Source organism: Bubalus bubalis, chromosome 3 (genome assembly GCF_019923935.1).
Source record: "Bubalus bubalis isolate 160015118507 breed Murrah chromosome 3, NDDB_SH_1, whole genome shotgun sequence".
In the NCBI taxonomy this organism is placed as follows: Eukaryota; Metazoa; Chordata; class Mammalia; order Artiodactyla; family Bovidae; genus Bubalus; species Bubalus bubalis.
The window spans coordinates 85,916,872-85,930,685 of record NC_059159.1 but is presented as its reverse complement, the minus strand read 5'-3'; the positions used below and the strand labels follow the sequence as shown (position 1 = coordinate 85,930,685).

The 13,814-nt window shown below is 41.6% G+C and overlaps 2 protein-coding genes across 2 annotated transcripts; one reads left to right on the top strand and one right to left on the bottom strand.

Moving 5' to 3' along the window:
* Positions 1–1,262: 1,262 nt before the first annotated feature.
* LOC123332785 (interferon beta-3-like) lies at positions 1,263–1,823 on the bottom strand. Its single transcript, XM_044939792.2, has one exon. It carries the CDS (start codon positions 1,821–1,823, stop codon positions 1,263–1,265), a length of 561 nt encoding a protein of 186 aa, XP_044795727.2.
* Positions 1,824–10,490: 8,667 nt separating this feature from the next.
* Positions 10,491–12,887, top strand: LOC123465533 (interferon omega-1-like). The gene is made up of 2 exons (XM_045164717.1): positions 10,491–10,595; positions 12,522–12,887. The coding sequence occupies exons 1-2, from the start codon at positions 10,491–10,493 to the stop codon at positions 12,885–12,887; spliced, it is 471 nt and encodes a 156-aa protein (XP_045020652.1).
* The last annotated feature ends 927 nt before the right edge of the window (positions 12,888–13,814 follow it).

Genomic DNA, 13,814 nt, shown 5'->3' with positions numbered 1-13,814 from the left:
ACAAATAACCATGGGACGGTTTGGGGGACTTTCTGGGGGTGAGACGGAACGCGGCTACCACCTGGGTCAGGGACCAAAGAACTGTGCGCCCCTGGAATGCTCTGGAATTTTCAGGGTCTTTCAAGGATTCGGCCTTGAAGTGGGGGGAGTAAGTGTTGAATAGCTGAAAACTAGGAATATTTTAGAAAGCACAGCACTTGATTTTTTTGAATTAATTTTATATTGAATTATATACTTATTTTAAATGAAATATCTCACGTTTCCAATTTTATAATAACTTTATAGAAAGTATTTTAAATACTAAGCATAGAATATTAAAATATATTTTGTATATAACAGTAGCATTTTATTAAACTTTATTTAAACTATATTTTCTGTGTACTAAAACAAGTATTTAATATCATTTTACTTTTCTATCTTTCATGGATGGATGTAAACTTAATATTTTCAAGATGACTTTTCACTTACTTTTAATCGAGTGACTTAGCATTTTTTACAATTTCTAATGACCCCAAAGACAGTCTTAAGTAATTCGACTCATGTTCCTGAAACCTCTTTGTGAGGACTACGTTGTTGGAAATAAGGGTTGGAGTGTACAAGCAACTGAGAACATTTAGAAGGTCCGAATTTTTCATTTACTTGAGTAAGAATTTTATAAGTTAAGTGGCATTTGCCCAAATTTTTTTGGCATAAAGATGGCTTACTTACTTACTTACATAAAGACTCTCAAATGTAACGTGGTTTACATTTTCCCCGAATTGAAAAAAAAAGAGAGAGGAAAGAACCCCCACATCATATAGAGGGGCCCTCCGGCATGAGCTATCTGGTACATTTAAAGAAGTGAACAAGACAAGCGCAGGTAGACTGTATGGGTACATGAAGAGCATGCATAGAACTTGGACATTCCACACAGCTTCCTTGTATTTTAAATGCCTCAAAGGCAGGGCCAGAAACTCTACTCTGCAGGCTTGTTTTGCAATGAATGTCTCCAAGGTGCTCTGCAATTTTTAATATGTGTTGTCACATAAATCAAGTTGACATTGAAACTGCCACGTTGACTTTTGTTTCATAAATAATTTATTTCTCATACAAAAGTTTAAATAAATAAATAATGCATAAATCAATTTAAAAACAGCTTAGTCTTTAACTGTCCATTGAGATCCAGTGCATTGCATTGTCAGTTACTTCAAGGGCCTCTGCTGGCTGAAGAGTCTCACCTCAAAGTCACATTGTCCCTTCCCAGAGCCACAGGTGGGAGATGTTCAGTCACGGAGGCAACCTGTTAGTCCCATCAGGAAAGAAAAGTTGGTGAGTATTTGCACTTGCACGGCTGTCCAGGCACACCTGTTGTACTCCTTGGACTCCAGGTACTGCACGAGGTTGAAGTAATATTTCCCTAGGTGGGGAACGGTCGTGTCTCCCATAGTGGAGTTTTGCTTCTGCATTATTTCCTTCTGGATTGGCTGCAGACGTTTCATCTGCCCATAGAGTTCTGCAAGGAGGTCCTCGATGATGGTCTCAGACCAGCCAGTGCTGGAGAAGTCTCTGGTGAGAATATTGAAGATCTTCTGGAGCATCTCATACATGACCAATATGGCATCTTCCTTCCGGAACTGCTGTGCTTGGTTCATCTCCTCAGGCATCTGGAAGTCCATCCTGAACTCGAGGCAATGATGAGGAGTTGAAGGTAACTGCCCCAGGAGTTTCTGACACTCTGCAAGGCTCTGACTTTGTTGGAATCGAAGCAAGCTGTAGCTCCTGGAAAGAGCTGTGGTGGAGAAACACAGCAGGAGAACCATGGGGAGGAGGCACCGGTAGGTCATGATGAAATCAGGCACAGGGCTACCTGTTCTGCTAGTAGGTGCTGAAGCTGAGTCTTCAAGGGTTTGCAGAGTGAATGTCCTTCGTCCTTGAGTGTGGGCTACTTATACAGCATGGCCCTCCATTCTTTCTATTTGAGAGGAATTTCCCACTTTCAGTTCTCCCTTTCATTTTTCCCATGTCATTTAAATTATTAGTTGCCTCTCAAACTCTTTTCTTTAAGCTCCTTGCTATTTTAATTTATATATACCATGGGGAAAAAAGATCTAGAAACCGAGAATTTCTAATGTTTTTTAAAATTTCAATGAATTGCTGAATCTTAAAGAAAAATATAAGCCAAATCTTTTAAACTAGATTATTACAGGATCCTTTCATTTCGAAAAGATTGTTCTTTTTTTCTTTTCATATTATGAGATTTGGGGAGAGGGGGCCTTGTTTGTAAGAGTTTTCTTTTTCATAAGAATTAGGTTTAATTCAGAAATCTGCTATTACCAAACAATAATACTTGCAGTTTGTGATTTTAAAAAAGATACCTATTTTTTTCTATCTAAAATAGAGTGATGTTCCTAGAGGCGGGGGTGGGGTCAGGGAGGTTCCAGAGGGAGGGGATATTCGTATACCTATGGATGATTCATGTTGATATATGGCAGAAACCAACACAATATTGTAAAGCAATTATCATTCAACTAAAAATACATATATTTAAATAAAATAAAAAATAATGTATATAGAAAACAACATAGAATGCTGTTAAACTAAGTTGTTCTGAATTTTTTTGGAGGCCTTAGCCATAAGGAGCAAGACATCACATAACTTTATCAACCTTGTTGTTGTTTTTCAGTCGCTAGGTCAGGTCCGACTTTTTGCAACCCCATGGAAGGCAGAATGCCAGGCTTCCCTGTCCTTCAGTACCTCCCGGAGTGTGTTCAAACTCATTATCACTTCATTGTAAATAGATGGGGAAACAATGGAAACAATGACAGACTTTATTTGCTAGGGCTCCAAAACCAGTGCAGATGGTGACTGCAGCTAGGAAATTAAAAGACCACTTCTTTTTATATGAATGTGCAATTTAAGTTTTTCTGGAGGCCACATCAAAAGGGTGAAAAGAAAAAAGTTAATTTGAACAGTATATTTTATTTAACAATATATCTAAATGTTATCATTTCACCATAAAACAATACGAAATTAGTAGTGAGACAGTTACATTCTTCTTTTTCATAGTGCCTTCAAAATACAGTATATGCTGTTAGTCACAGTACAGCTCAGGCTGGACTAGGCAAGCGCTCAGTGGGCCACATGGGGTTGTCGGCTCCATGGTGACCAACACAGCTCAAGATGGAGGGAGCAGTAGGAAATCAAGATCAATGTTAAAAATCAACCACTTCGTTTTATATAAGCTTAAAGATGGAAAATGACATTTAAAAATGATACCATTGACAATAACATAAAATGTCTACTACTGAGAAACTGTCATAGCCAGAGGTGCCTAAGAAGACGTGGCAATTAAAGGTAATGGAGCATCCTAAATGACATTCCAGAACAGAAAAAGAACATTAGGTAAAAAACGAAGGAGATCTGGGAATTCCCTGGAGATCTAGTGGTTGGGACTCCATGCTTTCAGGGCAGCAGGCCCGAGTTCAATCCCTGGTCAGAGAACTAAGATCCCACAAGTCTCAGAACCAAAAATAAGAAAATAAATAAAAAGTTGCTCCAATCAGAGTGTGTGTGTGGGGGGGTGGGGGTGGGGGTGGGTAGGGGTGGGGGAGAGGCATTAAGGAGTTCTTAATAAAGTGTAGACTAGGTAATTTTTAATTAATTAATGTATGACTGGACTGGCTCTTTGTTGCAGCAGGTGGGCTTTCTCTAGTGGGAGCAAGCGTGGGCTGATCTCTAGTTGAGGTGCTCAGGCTTCTCACTGTGGAGCTTTCTCTGGCTGCAGAGCACAGACTCTAGGGCACCGGTTCAGTAGTTGAGGTGCACAGGCTTAATTGCCTCACAGCACATGTAATTCTCCCTGGCCGGGGATGGAACCCATGTCCCCTGTATTCGCAGGTGGATTCTTAAACACTGGCCCACCAGGGAAGTCCGAGACTTTAATCCTTTTGAGTGTAGCATTGACAGGCCCAATTACCTTCACTTTTGGCCTCTAAGTACAAGGCTATAATTGAAATTTGATTCAAATTAGATGGCCAGAAACTAATGAAAAATGGAAGCTTTCTGTTACATTCAGATTGTCTTTTGTTTTCAATCTTGATCATCAATAAAGATTAAGCAACTTGTTCAAGTAACTCTTTTCTGAGAGAGCAAAAGACATGTAAGCATGTGATGAGGTGGTCAGCATCAGTGAGAAGGGAATACAGAGTCTACAATAGGAGACTGCCAAGGCCACCTCCTACTGAGATGCACACTGTCATTCAATGACTAAATATTTATTTAGAAATGTTTCTTAATCATTTCATAAACAAAAGAAGCAAATGCTGCCAACTTATTGGACTCTTTTTAAAATGTCTCTCAATAAACTTTAACTAATGGCTGGATTGTAAATTTTTCACATTCTTTCTGGGGTTTTTTTTTTTCCCAACATATTTATTATTTACTGTTGTTGCAAGAATGAATGAAACAGTTTTTTCATTATTTTCTACTTTTTAATGGACTGGGTTTTCCTTGCATTTTCATACACAAACACATAACAAAATAATTTTGGTTTTTAATCTGGCTAAGTTTACAAATGCTATATCTAAAAGTATTTGGTTGGATTTTCAAATGTTTAAATGTATATTGTCTGCAAATAAAAATTTTAAAGGATTGACAATGTCAAGGGTGATGTTCATATAGAGCAACTGCTATTTGGTGTATAAATTGTAAATTAAAAACATTTTGTAGCATAGTTGAAATATGCATAGCCTATGATCTAGTAACTGCAGCAATCAGCCTGGGAAAAAAATCAAGTGAATATGCATCAGGATATAAGTAAAGAATACTTATACCAGCACTATTGATAACAGTACCAAACATGAAATGACATAAAATCCCTTACAATGGCATAAATAAATAAGTTGATGTCTATGCGTATAATAGGGTTGTTAATAACAAGATGTAAGAAGCACAATAAATGCACAAACATAGTAGTAAGAGAAACTCAACTCAAAAGAAAACCAAACCATTTGTATAAATGTATAAAAATTTAAAAATAGGCCAATCTAACTGGAGACATTTTGCTCAGCAACCTAGAGAGCGCCTGTGAAGCTTCAGGACCACAATGGAGAGTCTGTCTCCAACTTGAGGGAAGAGCATGTCTTCCCACCTTCCAGCTGCGGCCCTGCTCCCGCCCTCTCTCAGCACCTGAGGCTGACTCTGCCCAGGCTGGGGTTGCCCTGTGCTCACAGCCAACACCTGGTGGTGGGCCCAGAGCCCGTCCTCAGGCCTCCCACCTGGTGTGGAGAGGGACAATATGCAGAGAGATCTAAGTGCCCTTGGTTGCAGTCTTCTCTCTTCCCCTTTCTCACACCCTGGACATCTTGTCACAGGCCTTGGATAGACTCATTGTGCACTTTTTTTCTAGCTCACTTCAGGATGCAGCTGGAACTAGGTACTCCGCTGAAGGCCTCTCTGGCTAGCTCTCCTAACTCCTCCAGAACATACCCAACCAGAGGATCCCACACTGTCACTCTCAGAATGCGCCCATCAGAGGGTCGATGGCCCAGGAACAGGCAGGAGCAGCCCAGGCCTTGTTTTCACTGTTTGCTGCCAGGACCTGCTGCTGCTGGACACTCAGACCTGCCCTTTCAGAACCTGCCGGTCTGCATCAAGCCTGCGTTTACTTCAGATCCCAGGCCGTTCTCTGAGCTGGACTTTAATCCTCAGAATCACTATCAGGGGTGCAGTGAGTCAGGCTAACCCAAGGTTGAGAAACGGTTAAAAGGGACAATACATTGGCTGCAGCTGCTGAACAAGCCTCAGAGGCTCTCTGCTGACACGTGAGCAAGTCCCACTGTGTAGGTTATGGGTTAGTTTCCTGTCTCTGAGGCAGTTTCTGAATCTTCCTTAAAGTGAAACAGCCCAAAGCAAGGCCATCTGCATACTCAAAACCAACAAGTGACTTGAATTTTGTTACATCATCAGAGATTGCGTAATGAACCCCAGAAGGCAAAAATAGCAATGAAGTTGATGCAACAAGTGAAAAGGAAACTAAATGCAAGCTGCCAAAAGGAATTTTAGGATCCAGCCTGGGAATCCCCTCTGGCCTGGCCTCCTGCCTGAGTTGAGTGCAAAGAGCAGAGGATCATCCTGACTGCCTGCCAGACGCCTGTGTCTTCCTGGCTGAAACTCTGAGCTCCTAAAGTCCAGGGAAAACAAAGAATCCAGTGAGGGTGGGGGTGAGTCCTTGTAGACAGCTGGCCTGTGTGCCAGGTAGGAATGTTTCCGTCTAGAGCTCTGGGTATTGTTGCAACAGGCTTGGCCTCGTCATCCCAGTGAATGGCTATTTCTCCTCTCACTGAGTGGTGGGTGAGCTGCAGGAATCTGTCTCTGACCAGCTCTCTGCGAACTGCCTCATCTTCCTGAGCACAGACCCAGAACATCAGGAAATAATCTTCTAAGCAGATTCAAACCCAAAGAGTTAGTAGGTCAAGGGCACTTAGGAAGTGTCTGGTACCATTCTGAGACTGTGCTATAAATTAAGGCAATAAATCTTACCACACTTTCAAGATAAGCCTTTATGATTATCTTAGTTTTGCAGTTAAGACATAATGCAGCAATTTCTAACTAGGCAATCTATTTTGATGTATAAATGAAGAAAAATCTCAAATATCTATTTGCAAGGAAATATAAATAAATGAGAAACTGAAGTATATGAAAAATGGATATTTCTGTGATATACATTAGTATGTCTGTATGTATAGATTTATTAACAACATATGAAAATGTCTAGAAGGATACCCATTAAATTGTTAACAGTATAGGATTTGGGTGCATCCTCCTAGAAGTCAAGGGTAGGCTTTCCTTTGTATGAGTTATTTAAAAGTTTATGGATGACATGTGTGTTTAATATATACAAATAAGCTTAAGAAACCCCCTTTACTTCTTTAGAGTCACATTTATCATGGCAGCTACTGGTTCTCACATCTCTTAGCTGTCTCTGCAATCCCCAGGCTGCCTTGTTCTTCTTGCCTCCATTTGAACAATTTAGGAAGACTCTTTTCTCAGGAGTGACCAAGTGTAGAAAACTTACTCTCCCTTCCACATCCTACTCCAGGATCCTAGATTCCACATATGCAGATTGACCTCCCATGATGTATGTGCTGCTGCTGCTAAGTTGCTTCAGTCGTGTCTGACTCCGTGCGACCCCATACACGGCAGGCCACTAGGCTCCCCCGTCACTGGGATTCTTCAGGCAGAACAATGGAGTGGGTTGCCATTTCCTTCTCCAATGCATGAAAATGAAAAGGGAAAGTGAAGTCACTCAGTCAAGTCCAACTCCTAGAGACCCCATGGACTGCACCTACCAGGCTCCCCCATTCCTGGGATTTCCCAGGCAAGAGTCCTGGAGTGGGTCGCCAGTGCCTTCTCTGCATGATGCATGTGGTTCTCCACTAATCCTTGAAGGCGCTCCGATTCTTACAGGCCCCAAGCAGGAAACTGTGTCCATGACCTGGGCTTTTCTCCACTCATCTCCCTCCCACCTCTGATCTATGTCTCAAGAATCACATTCATCCCTCCTCACATTCTCCATTGTTCCCTCTATGACCCTAGGTGGGTAACCCCATTCCCTTTTTATTCAGGTGACTTCAGTATAAGTTTATCTTGTAGGATCAGCCTTTGGGTTAGATTTTATTCAAAGGTGTGTGCTAGTCAATTTGTTTTTTCAAATTACTTTTTTTCTCTACTGAAAAACAAGAGCAGTCTTATACAAAATACATACAAAGCAAATGTGAATGATAAAGTTTAAATGCTATTAACGGCGTAAATATTTCTGATAATTTAAATAAATAAATATTACAACTTTTTAAGATATGGAAAATGGATTCTTAAATCTGTTTTGAAAAGTTATGGTAACAAAACCTTTAACGTACATTTAAATAATCCCATATATTAGCTATTACTTATATGTCATCTGACAGAAAACTAGAGTTAAAGGTTGCACTTTGAGTCATAGAAAATAGCCATTTAGTTGACCAGATGAACTGTTTTCATATTCAACGCCTTCTTTATTTCCTGAGTTTTCCGATGAGCTTGCAGGCAAAGACCAAGCACCTTCTGATTTCCACACTGACAACCTCCCAGGCACAGTGGCTGTATTCTTTCTCTTTGAGATACACACTGATTCGCTGGAAGTAACACTTCACAGCCAATCTGGAGTTCTCACTCCCTAGAGGTGACTGTTCCGGTGTCCTTCTTTCCCTCAGTCACGTGTCCAGGTCCTCCAGCTGCTGATCAAGTCCCACAAGGAATCTGTCCAGGAGGCTCTCGTCCCGACCTGCAGAAGAGCCCGTGGTGCTGAAGAGCTGGAAGGTCTGCTGGAGCAACTCGTGCACAACAGCTGTGGCTTCTGTCTTCTCAAGCCTGGTCCCGTGCACCAGGGTCTGAGGCTATCTGAAGTCAGTCCTGTCCCTCAGACAGGACACAACGGGCACTCTCTCCATCTGACTCCAACGTGTGAAGCTTTCCAGATTGCCGTGGCTCACAGGCAGCTCACAGCCCAGGGAGCACATGGGGCTGGAACAGAGCATCACCAGGGCCAGCAGCACCGAGACGGGGAGGGCCACTGGGACACTGGGGGCTCGCAGGACTGCCTGCAGGGGAGGTCTAGGCAAGGTTGAGGGCTTGGGGTGATGGGTGGCTCTTAAAGAGTGAGTAGAGAAACTTTCATTTTCTAGGTTTTTCCACAGTTTGCCCTTTCCTTTCTTTTTCTACTCTTTGTAATGAAATCTATACACGTGCTAATTTTTACCATGAGTGCCTAGGTGGGAAACATCAAATCATGCGTGCCACTGTGGTTGATAGCTACACAGCCGTATATTATGCTTTTTAGACCTCCTTAGTTGTTCCTGGGAGAAGAGTCTGGTCAATGTCAGAGAAGGACGAAATATTCATACAAAAGGTGGCTTTTCCAGGTGACTAAGAAATGCTCAGTATGAAAAGAGCTGTTAAGAGAAGCTTTTGATTTTTCTCGTGTTTTCCTCATTTACCCTTTTCTCCCTTCTTTAAAAAATTTCAGTTGTGATTGTACCTTTACGGTATCACCTGAGTAGGCCTTAAGCTTCCTCAGACATTATAGGGAACAATATCACTAATATCATTTGTTAAAAATGAGTTATTTTGCAACTGTAATCCACAAGTCACTTTTTAAGATGCTGGTTGTCCTAAAACATTCATGTTTGCCTGTGTTTATTTCTCTTTCTCCTCTACCACTACAATATTTGACAGGATACTTTGCTTCAGTCTTTGTGAGATAGTACAGATAATCTCATCTGCTTAAATATTTCACTAGGAAGTGAACTAAGTAATCCCTCTAATTATGTAACATTTGACTGCCCTGATAGATTGTAAGCTCCCTAAAGGCAGTAATGGCACATGTGGAGAATCCAGGAGGGTGTCTGTCCCAGAGGAAGTGCACCGAGGGGTCTCTGTCCCATTGTTGTTCGTCACTAAGACGTGTCTACTCTCTTTGATCCCATGGACTATAGCACGCCAGGCTTCCCTGCCCTTCTCTATCTCTCAGAGGTTGTTAAAATTCATGTTCATTGAGTCGATCCAATGCAATCAAAGCATCTCATCCTCTGATGACCCCTTCTCATCCTGCCTTCAATCTTTCCCAGCATCAGGGTCTTTTCCAGTGACTGGGCTCTTCCCATCAGGCACCTGAAGTATTGGAGCTTCAGCTCTGTCCGAGAAGTAGTTCTAAGAGAACTATACACACCAAAGTTTGAGTAGACCTAGTATTTGAAGACTGTTTAAGAAAATGATAATCTTCTGAAAACAAAGATAGTAAGAGTAAATTTAAATGGATTTTTTAACTTTCTGGATAATTTCTCAGAATATTATCTCAGGTGGAAGCAGAGACTCTCAGAGTTGTTGTGTAGTTGCCATAATCTGCCAGGCTCCTCTGTAGATCTCAACAGAACACCACTTGAAATACAGGATTGGAACTTATCAGGTGGAAAGGGAACTGTGTACTCAGCTCTCATCTAATGATTGTCATGTCCCTGGAATGAGCGAATGGCACTTTTGTGACAATGAAGAATAGGAACTGGAAAGGAAGACCTTACTAAGTGTTCCTCTAAAATAGGAAGCATGTTGTCAGAGCAGACAGCTCAGTCCGGTGCATGAGACAGTGGACATGGGGGCAAGACTCCTGGGTTGATGTCAGAGCTCCAGCCTGCACTGCCTATGTGACCTTCAGCACTAGGGTTTTCTCCTCTTATATGGAACTGATAATCATAAAAGTTTCTCTGGATTTTTCTGAAGATTGTAGGACGTAACGTACTTCTGACAATGCTTGGACATATAAGATTTCAGTATCTGTTAACTGTTCCCATGAGGCACAAAATTCACACATCCAACTATGGAAACTGGATACAATTTCCCTGAGATGGCCTGCTTCCCTTCCCTTAATGCTCAGCTCACTGGTCAACATTATAACGTCTAATCTCATCTCTTGTGTGAACATGATGTGCTGTCCAAACACTACATCTAGTAGCTTCCAGCTAACAGCTGACCTCTCAGATCTGAATAAAATGACCATCCAGTCTGTACTGCAATCTCCTTTCAGGGTGAGTTAATAGGATTACATCCTCAGAATCCAATACCATCCACGAAGAGTGAGAAATGTAAACAGACAAATAAAGATAAATAAATAGACACTGGGAGTTAGCAAAGCTGTCCACTATCCTTTTAGGTAACACTGTGCCTAAGAGCCTGCTACCCTCCTCTGGCTCTGTCTGCAGCTAAGCCACTTCACATAAGCTGGTCTGACATCTGTCACTCTGTAGAGCTCTTCATCCCTGTTTGTGTAGTTAAGTGACATTTGTCATTTGGACAGAGGTCACTATAGTTTTTTCATTACATCATTTACTTTCTCTTTACCTTTGTGCGTTACTTCTTCACTCACTGCTTCCTTTTACTTTCTAGGAATGTTCAATGATGGAAAGTTTTGATCTCTTGAAAAATCGTAAAGGAAATACATTAACTATTCTATTCATTTACATTTCTGTTCCTTTTTTTGCGATAAACCTCAAAGTGGAAATAGAAAAGATTGTAGGAGCATTAGCACAGCTTTTACAAACTGGAATACAAATGTCAAAGAAGAGGTAGCAATATGAAAACCGTATAAAAGGAGCTAATAAAAAAGTGGGTTGCTTGGACATGGCAAGGACAATGGCCTGAGCTAAAAAAGGGACATTCTAACCACTTGAACACTTGGACAGGAGCGGTGGTTACACTTTACTTTCATGAGAGTGACTTTGGAGGATTCCTCATCTTGGTATAGGCTTAGTTTGTAACCAGGAAGAGTCAATCTTGAATTTACACTGGATCTGCTTCTGTGACTTCAATTCTTTTTGTCCCAGAAATTCACATTTGGGAAGGCCAGAATCACAGATAGATATGACATCTTTGTTTGTTGACAGGACACGAGATATTCCATTTCACACCACCCATGAAATGCCTATCAGGAAGTGCAACTAACACATCCGCCTACCTGAGGCTTGCCTGCTGTTCTGGGAGAGATTTTCAGGAATTAAACGTCCTTTACTTTGTTTCCTCACCTCCCCCCATCTCTGATTCATAAAAGAGTCTGACACCCAGGACCCCCCCCAAGATGGTTATTTTGAGGCACTAGCCTTTCCTCTTCTCAGTCAGCCAGTTCCCGAATAAAGTCCTTTCCTGCTCCCAACACCTCGTCTTGGATTCATTGATTTACCCTGCTGCAAACAGAGCAACTTGGACTCTGTAACAAGCTCAGCATTTTGATTGGCACATAATAAATGTTTAGTAATTTTCTCAGTTATGGAGAGTAAATACAACCAAAATTGACAAATTAAAAGTTCTGCTGAAGAGAATAAGGTGAGATCCATGCATATAAAGCTCAGATATTTTTCACATCTGATCAAGTCTTTCAAGAGGACTATGCAGAGGCAGCAAAAGAAGATTTGAAAAAAGAAGTCTAACAAAGTTTCCTTAAAAGTTGATCTTAGCATCAGGAAGAAAGATCCAATAGCTCTTAATATATCATTAGTTCCAAGTTACTGAGATGATAAGCATTCCATTGAATTAGAATATCTATGTTTTTAATGAATGCATTTTACTTCAATGTAAAGATACAGAAGAGCAGAAACTCATGACAGATTTCCAGGCTCTTGAAGTGAAAGGCAAGCCCAAAATGAGGTAGTACATGAATCTGGGTAAATTCAGAATATGAACATTTTGAACTTAATATTTAAGAGGCACACAACATAAGATCCTTAGATGAAATGAAGATGAAACAAAGCTCACACCGCTCATCTCAACCGGAATGCTTCCTTGAGGAACTGACCAATGGTTCTTCATCTCCTCAGTGATGACACTGATGATGCTGGTCTCTAACCCCATCTCTTCCTCTGAGCCCATGAACTGCCTCAGAGCCTTGACTTGGAAAAGCAGGAGGCCTTCACATTTGAATCAAATAAACACAATCTCTCTCTTTTCTGTCTGGGCTACAGGAAAGACTTCAGATTCCCTCAGGAGCAGGTGAGTGGCGGCCAGCTCCAGAGGCCCAGGCCTTCTCTGTGCTCCATGAGATGCTCCAGCAGAGCTTCAACCTCTTCCACACAGAGCACTCCTCTGCTGCCTGGGACACCACCCTCCTGGAGCAGCTCCGCACTGGACTCCATCAGCAGCTGGACGACCTGGACGCCTGCCGGGGCTTGGTGTCGGGAGAGGAAGACTCTGCCCTGGGAAGGACGGGCCCCACACTGGCCATGAAGTGGTACTTCCAGGGCATCTATGTCTACCTGAAAGAGAAGGAATATAGTGGCTGGGCCTGGGAAACTGTCAGAGTGGAAATCACGAGGCGCTTTCTGTGTTAACTAGTTCCTGAGAAAACTCAGGAAGTAAGAAGGAACATGATTCTCAGTAACTCCTGTCCTAGCTCAGACTCTTCATTGTTCAGTCATTTCCAAAACTCTGATTTCTGCCTCAGCTATGAAATAGTTTGAGTGACATTTGATATTGGCATTAATATTGAGAATATCAATATCCAGCTGCTTTTAGAATTAGAGGAAATATATCTGATGCCCTGTGGCTGAATGTTATGGAATAACATCTTTTTGTATGAATGTAACTCATTTATTGGAGAAGGGGATGACAGAGGATGAGATGGCTGGATGGCATCACTGAATCGATGGACTGAGTCTGAGTGAACTTTGGGAGTTGGTGATGGACAGGGAGGCCTGGCGTGCTGCGATTCATGGGGTCACAAAGAGTCAGACACGACTGGGAGACCTAACTGAACTGACTGAAGTCATTTATTTATATTAATTTATTTACTTTTATGATTCTTGCATTTATATGTTCTATTTATTACATGCATGCATACTATGCATGCTAAGTCCCTTCAGTCATGTCCGACTCTATTTGACCCTATGGACAGCAGCCCCCCAGGCTCCTCTGTCCAGAGGTTCTCTAGGCAAGAATACTGGAGTGGGTTGCCATTTCCTTCTCCAATATATTCCATAAGAATATAGAATTTTCTTTCATAAAAATGTACCTTTTATTTACTCATGAAATGTATTTGAAGACATGTTTCTTCCTCTTCCTTTTGAATCTTTGCCCCGAGGCCTAATGGTGTAAAACTACATATAGAAAGATGTTGTGCAGTTCGTTCCTTTATTTGCTGGCCTTGTGGAGAGTCTTGAGTATGAGAGGCAGAGGCCCTGACCTTACAGAGCTCACACTGGAGCAAGGACATTGCCACGAAAGAAGTAGTTAGAAGGTAATTAGGTATTTACATTTGG

Excerpts from the sequence above, each read along its gene's own strand:
- LOC123332785 (XM_044939792.2), bottom strand. The coding sequence starts at position 1,823 with ATGACCTACCGGTGCCTCCTCCCCATGGTTCTCCTGCTGTGTTTCTCC.
- LOC123465533 (XM_045164717.1), top strand. The coding sequence starts at position 10,491 with ATGATGTGCTGTCCAAACACTACATCTAGTAGCTTCCAGCTAACAGCT. Across the intron at positions 10,596-12,521 it reads TACTGCAATCTCCTTTCAGG|GAAAGACTTCAGATTCCCTC; the intron begins GTGAGTTAATAG and ends TCTGGGCTACAG.